This window comes from Struthio camelus, chromosome 4 (assembly GCF_040807025.1).
Source record: "Struthio camelus isolate bStrCam1 chromosome 4, bStrCam1.hap1, whole genome shotgun sequence".
In the NCBI taxonomy this organism is placed as follows: Eukaryota; Metazoa; Chordata; class Aves; order Struthioniformes; family Struthionidae; genus Struthio; species Struthio camelus.
The window spans coordinates 26,137,551-26,150,891 of NC_090945.1; the positions used below are offsets into that span (position 1 = coordinate 26,137,551).

The 13,341-nt window shown below is 40.5% G+C and overlaps 1 protein-coding gene across 1 annotated transcript in view; it reads right to left on the bottom strand.

Annotated features, from left to right (window-relative positions):
• ARHGEF38 (Rho guanine nucleotide exchange factor 38) overlaps positions 1–13,341 on the bottom strand; it is a 45,609-nt gene that overhangs the window by 20,554 nt on the left and 11,714 nt on the right. The window contains exons 3-5 of the mRNA XM_068941967.1: positions 11,300–11,423; positions 6,952–7,099; positions 3,946–3,963 (exon numbers count right to left, since the gene is read on the bottom strand). Of these exons, the coding sequence (XP_068798068.1) occupies positions 3,946–3,963; positions 6,952–7,099; positions 11,300–11,423 (290 nt within the window). The remainder of the gene's footprint in view (positions 1–3,945; positions 3,964–6,951; positions 7,100–11,299; positions 11,424–13,341) is intronic.

A 13,341-nucleotide genomic window follows, 5' to 3' on the forward strand; every position in this document is an offset into this window, starting at 1 on the left:
AGCAAAATCATAGCTTCCCACATGGGCTCAGGGACTCTCTGTGGCTCCAGGCTCGGTCCCTGCGAGCTCAGGACAGAGCGGCTTCCCAGGGCACCAGGCTTCCCAAGTGACTCAGGCCAACAGGGCCACCTGAGCTCTCTGGCCCCCATGCAAGGTAGTTATCAGCCCGCTGAATTTATGCTCCAGCCCCATTCTGAACAAGGCTTTGTTCATGCTCTCTTGGTTTTCCAGTTCTTCCAAGTCTGGAAGAAAATGGAAAGAGGGCAGGAGCAGCCACATGCATTTTCATGTCCATCCCTGTGGCTGGTAGAAATATACTGTCTTAACAGAGCAGGTGGCACCAGATGACCAAGCCCTGGGGCCAGGGCTGGCTATCACTGAGGCTGGGGAAGATTGCCCAGGTGCCCAGGGGAAGTTGTTCTGCTGCTGTGGCACAATGTTGAATTTTTCCACCTGTAAGGGTGAGGAGAAACATGCATTTTTGGACTTATGCCAGGGGTAACAAAATTAAATGCTACTGGAGAGCTTCGAACTAGCCCTACTAAAACGCTCAGATTTCTTCATCTTTTTCTCCCATGCTGCAAAGCTGAGCCATCAAACAGCAGCTGTTCACAGCCTGCACCTATCTCTTTTTGCAAGCTCTGCACAATTTGTTCTTCTTGGCAGCACAATGACAGAACGGTCTATTGTCTCTCCTCATCACAGCACTCTCCTGAGCAAACTGGGGAGTGCTCTACCACCAGTGCTGGCGTGAACTGCGTGTGACTCACAGACCTCCTCTTTGAAACTGAGAGTGAGCTATTGGTAATAGTGTGAAGGACAGTAATGCAGACCAGAGCTTTCCATTTGCATGCCTGAAAAGGCTATCCTGGAGAGAAGAAGGTTGTCTGAGATTAAGTACGGGCAAGGTAATGCTAGGGGAAGAAGGATTTCTGAACATGGAAAGATACAGAAATAATACAATATAGAAGGAAAGTACAAAAAACAGTGAGCATCCACTTGATTTTGCAGGCTGCTATCTATTGTTTTGTACAGTAGAAAGAGTAAAAGAGGGGAAAAAAGGCTTTCATTCCCACTTTTACATATACATATATAAAACAAGAGCCAATCTTTACTGCTGACTAATTAAGTAACAATTTGAATGCCTTTGAGAAGAGGCATCTGCATATTTAAGCCATCTCTCTCACAGAGGCATTTTCTGTAAAAGTTCTGCATGAAAAAAAATTAACAGTAGACGCCTTTTAAAGCTTCTTGATGTCCCCAAACTTTCTCCTCATTTCAGTACTCCTCGTTTCCCCTGTATCCTACATTAAATATAGAGAGCTGTTTTCCCTTCTTTCAGCTTCTGGCAGCAATAATGAAAAAAAATCTTAAATTGTTATTGTTTTCTCTGAAAAGCCCCATGAATGCAAATCTATAAAAGCTGCCTCATGAATGGAAAAATCTTCAAGTGTCTTCTTTTTTTATAGTTGCACTTTGGACAGCTGCCCAAGTGATAAACAGCCCTCTGTTCGCATATCTGCATGATATGCGAATGTCTAGCAATATGGTTTGAAAGATAGTAGGTTTGTTATAAGATAATGACTCCCTGGGGCACTAAATGCCACAAAGTTCAACTCATCTAATTCTCCCCAGCAAGATTATCTGATGATAACCACTCTCCCCAGATTAGTCCTGTTTCTAATATGCCCCATCAGAACACCCGGCAGCCTGGTAGAACATGCCCTTGCCACGCAACTGAAACAGATGTGTAACGGCTTGTGACATCTATTGTGCAGAAAATGAAGTTGATAATTCATTTGCGATGCTACTTCAGGCACCCCATCTTATCATGAATTTAGCAAGTATTATATAGGCCATAAGTAGTTGTACTAATCTCATTGCAAATTATTACTGTAGCTCTGCAGTAAATGTAGCTGTCTTAACTGCAGTGAGCTTCACAGCACACCCTTTCTTCCTCCACACAACAAAATAAGGTCTCAAATACAAAAAGAAGCCCACTGTTTAAAAAATACATTGTGGCAAGCTATGCAGAGACAGATGATTCAATATCTAGTTTCACATTCTCTCATTTTCTGGCAGGTAGTTCCAGTGGAGAACATGATAGCCAGTATGATGTAACGGGCCTGAGGCTGGTGTCATATTCTACTTGGCAGTTTTGGAACTGTGTACATGCATCATAGATTGCAATACGATTTAAAGACTTAGGCTTTAGGGTTTACTGTATGTGAGTCAAGTCCATTTTAGTACAAAACATGTAGGGGAAATAATTTACTGTGCCATAAGATTCTCATACAAACCCGGGGAATTCACAGAGGCTGCACAGCTGTAAATCCAAGCAGAATTGAACCTATCCAGTTGATAGCAAAGGACAGCATTGTTTGGTATTTATGTAATTGTGTTCTTTATCGTGCTAGAATGTAAAGGGATCAGTGACATCACAGATGGGTTGAGGTGAGCTGTGCTCTACTTTCTAGTTCAACATTAACCAGATTTTTAGGCACAGTCCTGCCATGCCTGCTGAAATTCTACAACTTCTTAGCTGAATTGCAGGAGACGGCATTTCTGAGTGCCCTGCTGTTCCAAGGGGGACACAAATGCTACCACACTGTGTGAGAGCGCCAAGCTCAGGGAGGGTCGCTCAGCTCAACCTAGCTGCTTGCACTCTACGCAACTTTACAAGAGCCAGTTTTAACAGACGGCTGCTTAGGGAATCATGTAAACTCAGTGAGTTGCATCCTAGACCCTATTAGAAACTTGAAGGAGATAATTGGGCATTCATTTCTGATAGGGTTATGCAAGTCAGAGCAACCAGTCTTGTGCTATTTCTGTGTGTGTTGCTGTCTCACGTGATCTTATGGTTATTCTCCACATATTTGTGTCTGTCTTAAAGCCCCAGCTCCCTGAGAGGAGGGAGTATCTAAGAATCTTCTTTATCACAACCATATGCAAAAAAACTATTTCTTATCATTGAATTAAGCTTCAAAACACTAACTTTAGAGGTTCAAAATGCAATCCTTCACTCTCTATTTAAGAATCAAGATTATTTTTACACTGATCTCATTTATGATGTGCGACTGACATATTCTCTGACCTTACAAGTATTCCTTTCCTACCCATAGAAAACACACCCATTCCTCTTTTCTCTCTCAACATCTCTATCTGGGATTGTAATCATTTTCTTCAGTTCAGCTAACCCTTCCTTTGACCTCTCCGTGCAGGCAACTTCAAGATTTGTTGCATTTCAATGATGCTGACCTGCTGGATATCCAGAAACTGCAGCCTTGGTATTAACTCTCCTTTATGCCTTTTCAAAGATGCGACATTTGGCTCAGAAGTCCCTTAACCACAACCTATTGGAGGCTCTGGGTGAGTATTCTGGCAAAGTGTTGCTATAAGCTTGTTCTCTTCTGATGTTGTTCCAGCCGCTGTCAGAGGGAATATCCTGGGAAAGATGGACCTCCTGAATACTTAGGCCTACAGAAAGGTCATCACTTTGGAAATAGCTTTACATATGAACCTAATGTGCATTGAGCAGGTTTACAAAGGCCTGTGCAAGATTATTTAAGAGCACCTGGATTTCAAAGACCTCACTATGCTGTTGAGAAGCACTCCTGAGAACTTCAGAACTCTCTGAGCACATTTAATAGACAACAAGTTGATAATAAAGGGCTCTGAATGGGTTGGCAAGCAGATTAAATAGCTTCACAAAGCACAAGTTTTGGAAGATGCAGCAAAGCTGGTGCAGTGGTAATTAGAAAACCAGACAGTTACAGAAATTAAAACCAAGTCTTTATCGCTTATATCCTGGAGAAATCTATGGGTTATGCTGAAACAAAATGCTTGTGTTCTTAACATTTCCAAATGTAGAGTTTTAAGCATATGTAAGATAATTTGAAGACATTTAAAAGATTATTTTACATCTGAAAAAGGCATAGTACTTACTCTTCCTCGTATATCTTTCTGCAAAAGGAGAAAAACAAAACATACATTAGCCTCCTCCCGAAAGGATTTATACTGATCATGGGCCAGATTCCCAGATACACTTCAGTGACACAGAGCAGCCATAACTGGCCAGTTAAGTTAGGTTTATGGCTGCTATGTGTCAGCAGAACTGCACAAAACAGCCAGAGGGTACCAGTGAATCTGGCCCTATATCTTTTTGAAAAGACAGCCCCAAATGAGAAAGGATTGTCAGGAAACTAGCTTTAGTTACCCTTCTCCTAACAGTATTAAAACATGTTATTCTTATACAGTTAATACATGTAATTCTTAGGCTTTATAAACATCCCCCTCCATTTTATTTAAATAGAAATGCATTTCTAAATGAGAAAGTATGCATTTCAGCCTTTTAGGATATAGATTCAATGAAGATACTAATGTTTTTCTTTGCAGGATACACATCAGCTCTAACCTCTTTATAGTTGAATAGTGTCTGTACATGTAGTGAAAACAGCAGGGAGATACAGCTGTAGTTTGGAAATACTCAGGCATGCACAAATAATATTTTCTTTATGGTATGATTAAACTTAGGGAAGATCACCTAAATGCATGGGAACCAAAACGTTACCCCATCGCCATGTTAGACTTTTCCGGTATTAAGTCCTGGCATCACATTGTCAGCCACTGCTATCTGACTGCCTCCACTAATACCTCCTTGCCCACTAAGGGCTTAACTGAGCATCTGGAAGCTGGTGCTTTCACTGCTTCTGCACTGTCAGCTCTGGGAGTGCTTGTGATATCTCTCTGCCCTTGTAATAGTTGACCAAGCTACTTCAGACTGAAAGCAGAGCAGGTAGTTGCCAGCTTCCTTTCATTTTTACCAGCTGCATTTCTTTGGCAAAGCTAGCAAACAACATCCCCAACTTGCATAATCACTGCTGAAACACGGGATTCTACAGAATTGGTTTTTACACGTCTCCAAGGCAGACACCTACATTTTTGGAAGGAATTTCTCCTCTTCAGTCAGCAGGAAGACTGGGAATCTAAGCCTAGCTAATTAAATCTGATTTGCCTGTACAGATGTACAGAGTGCCACTCTCAAGATGTTTCTAATAGAGAAGTCATTTTTAACGTGGCAGGTGTGGCTTAGCTGAGGAGCAGAAGCCCACAGTAATGTCAGTCCGTTTTAACTTTTTAAAAATGGGACAACATTCTTCCCAAGGGAAAAAATATTTTAAAGTAAACATTGTTCAAGAGTAGCAGTCGGTGGCCCCTGAATGCATTATATCTCACAATGGAAAACAGTCCATAACGTATTTGATAAGAATGCTGCATAATTTTCCTCATAAGACAAGTACTCTCTAATCAGTAGTAACAGGTTTAGATAACCACAGCTCCGCATTTGAATGTGTACTTTCAGGTCTTAACATTTCAATTGGTTGCAATTTTTAGCCACTAGGAAAAAAACACAATGTAGTACATGTAATAGTGTTTTTTTCCATTGGTTCCTGTTTAAAGGCCAATAGGAAAGAACAATATAAAAAAGGCTTCATTGTGAGGTAGGTTTTTTTCACTTCCTGCTAGCCAAGGCTACAATGGCTCAGCAGAAAATATCCTTTCTGTTCACAAATCCCAGCTGTGATATTGGAACAGGAGCTTCTCTTACTGGCTCTAGAACTGGAGCGGCAGCATCCACCCTAACATGTACACAGACGCTATCTTTTAACCTTATTTCCTTCCACAATCTCTTGCCTCAGCAGCAGGGATGAGTGAATGACAGTTGCAGCTTCTCTTGATTAGCTGCAAAAGAATACTGTAGGAGTCAGCAACTGAAACACCCCCTTAGAGGAGATACCTGGCCATCCATTAGCCTGAAAGCCTGAGTTTATCTGAAAATCTATTTCTTTCAACTTGCGGGGCAGCTAAAGCCTAAGCACCCTGCACATGTACTTTGTTATGTTTTTAATAACTTGACATGTTGCACAAAGTAAGCCTTACTTTCAACATAACCAGTCTGCTAAGTAAACATTTCTCTTTTGTTTTTGTTAATATTTTTCTCTACCACCATTTCCAGATTTGATTCAGATATGTTTCCTATGTCGTAAGTGTTAGGACACTCTCTACAGACTGATCATTAGCTGAGGTATAGTTGAAACGTCTGTCATTGATACACGCTCCATAAATTAAGAATTTGTGATAACTTTACATCTTTGCTAGAAGTGTGCAGCATGGGCCTTTTCTAGAGCTTGACTCTGATCTGAAAGGCTGCGGTCTGCTCCCTCTTGACAAGTCTGTGCTACGTTTTTGAGAAAATGAAGGGGAAAGTGAATTTGCAGGTGGGGAAGAGAAGCGTTCTGCATGGAAAAGGTGAGGTGGTTCGCACAACTGGGTTCAGGGGCAGTCACACTGAAGGAAAGATCCATTACTTTGCTGCACTCCAGTCCTCAGCAGGATTTTTCTGTGGAGCTGGAGCTGGAGGCAAAGAAACTGAGCAAATTCCGCTGTCTGAACATGACAGCTTGGTTCAACACCAGTCACTTTCAAAAACCCCCATCACAAGGTGCCCAGCACGGCAATAACTCCAAATCCCTGGGGCCTTACAGCATAGCTGGGGCACAGAAACACCAGTACGTTGTGAAGAGCTTCATCACATATTATTTTAATTCAGGCAATAGAATTGCTGAAAATGGGGGCAGCGTGTTTCCTAGGAGTTGGGCAAGGTGTTCCCAACAGCCCATTATATGATGCAGCATTTTTTTTGCCAGTATGGGGCACTGGAGCTAAGGGAACAGAAACCTTTCTTGTGCTATTTTTGGCCATCTTAGAGAGAAAGAAATCTAATCATGGCCCCTGGCTTGTCATCTTTTCATGAAAGCAGCATAAGCTAGAGCTCCCAGCAAGCCTCATAAAACTCTGGATTTACAGGGGACCTTTCATCTACATCCATTTAAAATGTTCCCTGCCAGGCAACTGACTATGGACAGAAATCATCATTTGAAAAGATCTTACTTTAAGGACTGTACGCAGTGTCTTAAATGCTGCTTCAGTTCTTCATCCTTTTCATAGGATTCCAGCATGGTGTGTGCATCATCGTGGCGATAGCAGTAGATTTTATATGTGTCTTCCAGTGGGCCTTTAATCTGCAAGAACACTTCCCCTGTTAAAGAGAAAAACAAAGCGTGTCAAGCCAGACAACAGCATCTCAGAAGGAGTTTTATTATTCCACCACATTAGCCGTGAGCTAAAAAGGCTGGTTTCCACTTTACTTTCCTTAGAAATGATCTTGTGTGTTTATGTGCATTATTTATTACATGTATTTCTCAGCTGCTTATGGCACTGGGCACCATTATATCAGTGTTAATGCACAAAAATTCCCTCAGGAAAAGGGACGAAATCTCCACACCCTGCACCCCTTCATACACAACCCCCTAATTCAGTGCCCCAGCTTAATGCCTCTCATATGAAAAAACAAACAGGAGAGCTTAACTCTTAAGAGGTGACCAATTTTTTTCTGGGCTGGCAGGAGGAATGAACGTAAGCATGTTAATTTTCCTTTTGACTTTTTTTCAACTGAATATGAACTTAAATGGGTTATAAGAGGAATAACAACTCCATCTCCCATTAGCCATTTCACTTTTATCGTCTGTTTTGCAGAATCCTCAGATGGCAATTGTTACGGCCTAGAAGAGGCCGTAACAAATAGAGGGGTTTCTTCACATGACAGAGGAACGACCTCCACCTGTCCCCCAAGTAACTAAAACCACTGTGGATTACGGCCATTTTTATGTACTATTTAGGTTTATATGCAACTGAAAAGGGAAAAACATTGACATTTCCAGTCCTCTACAACATCATTTTTTCCTCAAAGAACAGTTGGGAATTTTAGAGGCCCTAAAGCAGTAATATCCCCATTTTCCGTTTAATTCTGGTGCCTAATTCTCTCAGCCTAAAATTCCTGTGTTGGTTTCTGTGTATGTAAGAAATAATACCCAAGTGGAAAAGGCATGCTTCATCTTTTTTGCTGAGATATTTGTTCTTACACCCATATGTAAAAAAGCACCCTGATCAACATCCTTGGAAATGCATACAATGAACAGCAACAACAGTGACAACTACTGTCTCAAGCACTTACTGAAAACTTATATCTGTATGGTAACCAGTCAGATGTTTTCTAAACATTCCTGTTGAGTTATAGCGATGATTATTAAAGTTAAAAGCCGAGCACCACATTAATTGGGAGCTCTCTCTTCATTCACAGAGTGAGCACAAAGCTGTCAGGCATCCTGCATGTTTCATCCTGACCAGAGTGGGCTGTTTCATAATACATTGCATTGAACTGCTCTGTCTTAAAGAGAAAAATGATTCAGTTACCACAGTAACACAGCTCTGGGTTTTTTCCCCTAGCAGCGAAGGTTAACTGGGCTGTCTAATGCATGTTGGTTTCAAGGTGTGAATAAGGGAACAACAATGACCGAGCTAAGACCACAGAAGTTAATTTCAGTTACTGTTAAGGCCACAGTCGGAAAAGCATCAGCATCCTATGGTCAAATGTTCTTTAGCTGTCTCGCATCTCTATCTTCTCTCTCGTGCTAAATGTTAATGCTGACTGCTAAAAACACACATTGCATCCTGACTTTCCCATGAACTTGCTATATAGGCCTTTATTAACCAACATTGTAAGGGAAATCGTAACAAGCTTTCCCTTGATTCTGCTCCCTTGGGGCCTGCTTTTCAGAGATGCTGAGTTCTCCCAGTTTTCACTAACTTCAGCCAGAGCTCCAAGTGCTTAGCATGGCCCTTAGTGCACTAACCTCTCAAGAGAGGTTATGTTTTCTGTAGCAAAAACGCAAACTGTAGACTTACTCTTCATTTCAGCATGCACTGGAGGGTGAAAAATTTTCATCTTCTCCTCCAGAATGAAGGAGATGAGCAATACCTGTTCATTAATGCGTTGTCCCATAATGACAAATATTTTAATTTATGCTAAATGATGAAAAAAATGATGTGCTGATTTCATAGACAGGTCCTTGTAAGAGCAGCAATATTTCTTAAGCCTAAAGCTCTTCTTGGTCCCAAGCTGTATGGACTGAATCAGCTGAGCTTTGGGCATATCACTGTGGGAGCTTGCTATATGGGCCAAAAATGGATTGTATTTTGGCACAGGTTTAAAAATACCCTGAATCTTTTGCACGCTCTAATGAATCCAGCTCTGCCTGATGCCTATCCTTGAGTGTGGTGGTCAGACACCAGAGAAAATCCTAGCAGGAAGGCTTAAGTAATTTCTCCCTATGGCTTTCAGTGGTGTTTTCTGTTTCAACAGCAGTGGGAGAGGGAGGAAGAAGGGGTCAAATCATGAAAGCCAGCATAAGATCTAAACCATCATGTTTCTCTGCATACAGTGACTAGAGCACAGAGGGAAAAAATGTAAGAGAGAACTGGAAAGGGCAATTTTATCTTTGCTGTGCATAGCTTTAAAAGACCAAACAACACAAAAGATATGTCTACATTAGCATTTTAGTTCAGATTAGGAGAGTGCTCTCAGTAATCCCTGTTTCCCCTGCCTCACTTGCACAGTGGAGCAGTCACAGACACACAGACTGAACTCTGTAGGGGTGGTAATTACCAGAAAACGCACTCCGAAGGCACATCTTATGAAGTCCAACCATGAAAGGGACCTCTCAGTCCACAGGTACAGGCTAAAGCTAATCTGAAGTAAAACCCTTAAAACGTGTAGTATGGATATCAGGTCTTTAAGCACCAATGGTTTTGCTCTACATGTCTGCTCCTATTGGACCCCACTACTGGTTAATGTGAACATAGCCTAGGATGCACAGAACATTCCTCTACCTCACCATGACTGGGTTGCCTTCCAAAAGAAGATTTTTCAACACAAGATATTTAAATACCATAAACATGTTAGAAAATGATGGGTGTGTTAAGCAGATTCTCATCAGCCTGCTTTTTCCAGAGGTTGGTTTTAACAACCTTTACACTAACTGTGAGGCTCCTGAAGACAGAAAATGATCACCTGCTATACTTTCAGAGCATGACAAACTTACTAACTTAGTGTTTATAGTAATGCAGTCATTCTCCCTGCTTTTGTCTTTAACTTTGGAAGAACTGCTCACACCTTATTTTCCACTTTCTTTCCCTGACATAATTTAGCCAACTCTCTGATCCAAAATCCCATACATTTTCATGGCTCTTTGATTCTGGAGAAACACACCCTAATAAACTGATGAAATTGTTTGTCTTCTGGATGTGGCAGGGAACTAAAAGGATGATTCTCTTTGCTGTGAAGAAAGCCACTTCCTGCTAGAATAGAACATTGCTTATTAAGGGTATGACTCATCGTGATGCACTTTTATTGAAATACCGCCAAACAACACAGTCTCATCAAACTACGTTAAGCTGTTGCCTTGGCAAACCAGATTGAGACGTGCTAGGATTAATACTTTTCCCAAGCCTCATATACTTCGAAATCATGTTTCTTAGTCAAATAGCAACTGATATTTTTTTGCTCTGTGTTTTTTTTTTTGCAAGCAGAGGGGTTCTTTCTATAGCCTGTTACCTGTGGTATGTGGTCAATTTAAGGAGGAAAGAATTTCTCTGACCTCTGAATCATAGCTGAAAGTTTTTTAAACTAAACTGGATGACTTTACACTGAAGCAAATTAAGAATTCTCACCTGATCCTTTAAGATGGCTCAGCTACTGCCTTTGCATTTGAGAAGCAGTTAAGGAAGAGATTTCCACGAACTTAATATCACACAGATTTCCACGAACTTAATATCAATTACAGCTTTCTTCGCTGACCATGTCCCTGCTAAGGACACTTAACCATCTCTTGCATGAATTATATTGCCAATGGATATTTGCAATGTTAGATAGAAGTTTTCAATGTTTGTTTTTTTGTGATGTATTCATTATTCCAATCATTTTTTAATGCTTTGCCTGAATGATACAATTATGAATATGCAATATAAGAGCTGGTTTAAGCGTCAGCAGAGTTGGTTAGGTAATATCAGACTAGATGAAAATGATATTATCAGTGTATGGCATAACTTCAGTGCTGCAGTTTTTACTCATACTAAACTCACTCTCTCATTCCCTCCTTCCCCTCAAAATCCAGAAGGTTTGAATAAGAGCATCCTGATCAGGCCTGATATGAGTACAGTAGAGTCACTGGACAGGCTTCACATTTAATGTTTCACATATTATTGTGGACAGCTAGTAGCACGGAGTGGTACTAGTCTCTAGGAGTGGTACTAGTTAAGTCTGATGAGGGTAGAGGACAGGAAAGCATTATATTTATTCTTTCATGCAGCTTTGTAGAACTCAAGAGGACAGTAAACGTACCGATTACTTGCATGGGTGGCTCCACATCTCCCGTGGCTTCTTCCAACAATGACAGCAGTTTGGCTGATATGTGATGGACCGATTCAATGTTGCTAAACAAGCCATCGACGTCAAAGCGAGCAATCTAATGAAATACAAATATTAAGCAGCTACTGACGAAGGATAAAGAAGGACATTGTGTATTATAGACCTTCTCTTGCTAAGCCTTGAGTGTTCAACACTCCAGGAAACACCACTTCTGCAAAACCTCATATAAACATCCTCCATGTGACTTCAAGAACACATATACAGTTTTCCGATTAGTATAACAAAAGGCATTTTATCAAGTGCTTCTAACCTTAATTTGAACTATTCCTAATCCGAATGTGTTTACTTAGGAAGGAAATAAATATTATCATCTGAATAAAGAAAAGATATTTAGCTAGCTTAAAAATGTTTATTTATTTTCCTATAGAGAAGAAGACTAGTTGACAGCATTTTTGACTCTCTCATTACCAGTTGCTCCTAGAGGCTGCATGAACTGCTGCCTAAGCTGAGACCTGGGTGTGTTGGTGCCAGGTATCAGGTACGTGGACTTTCAACACATGGTAGTGCCATTTGAACTTAGTTGTCCTATACATCCAAGAAGTAGAATCAAGACCATATAATTACCACTAAAACAATCATATAATCAAAAAAGCTTTCCACAGAGACTGGCAGGACAACATTGACTTCAGTGAACTGCACACCAGTTTACACCAACAGAAAATTTGGCTCTGTATCCCTCTTCATTTTAAAGTAAATAAAAACTTTTCAGAACACATACTTTTCATATATCACTTATTCATTTCCATGCACGGCGGGATGATGATTAATATATGGGGATAATTGGAGATAACCTGCAGTAATGTGCTAATACTGAGAATAAAGGCAAGACTGATTTAGAGACATCCATATTGATACACTCTGAACATATCTCTCCATTAGAAATAGAATTGCTTACTTACATAGCAGCTCACCACATGCCAAGAGGATCAAATTACACACTATTGTAACAGAATCAGCATTATACTTTCAGTGCTAATGTAGTTAATTTTTTAGTAATTATTATAGGGGCTAAAACAATTTTATCCATTTGGAAATATGAAAGATTCGTTGCTACGTCAATTTTTTAAGTATTATCCTTCTCTAAATGCATTACAAACTTCCAAATATGGTTGTTTATCTGAGAAGCAGTCTTAAAACAATTTAACATTCTTGAAAGCCTTTCAAAAATGCAGAGGTTATTAAATTAAGACAGTTATAATCTCTAAATTATTTTCCTGTATACATCTGTCAAAGAACTTCTGATCTCTGCTCCAGCATAGCGTCTACATAGTTTTTGGAAATACATTGTGCGTATATGTACATACCAACACACATAGCGACAAAGGACAGAATCAGGACGCGTATTTTCATTTGGCTTGAAAAGAGCAAAGGAATACAGCAAGCTTGTTAAAAATCTCAGCGAATTCAACCAGACAATGCTCTTACTCAGTGCTGGCCAGACCGAGGAAAGAGTCAAGGGGAGAATTCTTCTAAGTGGGTGAGCAAGTGAGGAGGAAAAGGAAGTCAAGAAGTCCTTAAAGTTACACTAGCAGATGCCAGCTCTGCTGAAAATAGGTTGGAATAAACTCTGATAAGCGTTCTACAAAACAAAAGGAGAAATCTGCAGGAGCTTAAATAGCGTGGGCTTCAGCTGATCACAGAGTTTCCCAAAGAAGCAGAGTGGATGTCATGTAAAGACACTTTGGCCCATGCACCGATACTTTGTGACCTATGTCATAAGGAATGGTATATACAAAAAACTTGGTTAAAGGCTTGTTTAAAACAATTCTTATTCTGCATTAGCAGCAGATACCATATGCACAGCCTCTATGAATCCTATGTTGCAGGCCCCACAAATTTAAATCTTTCTCTGGACAACCTCTTCTGTTCTGACCTTGTGACTCTACAGTTTTTCTAGGAATTGCAACATTGTTGAGGAAAAGGTGCTCTTTGAAGTCTCAGCTGAAAAGGAAAAT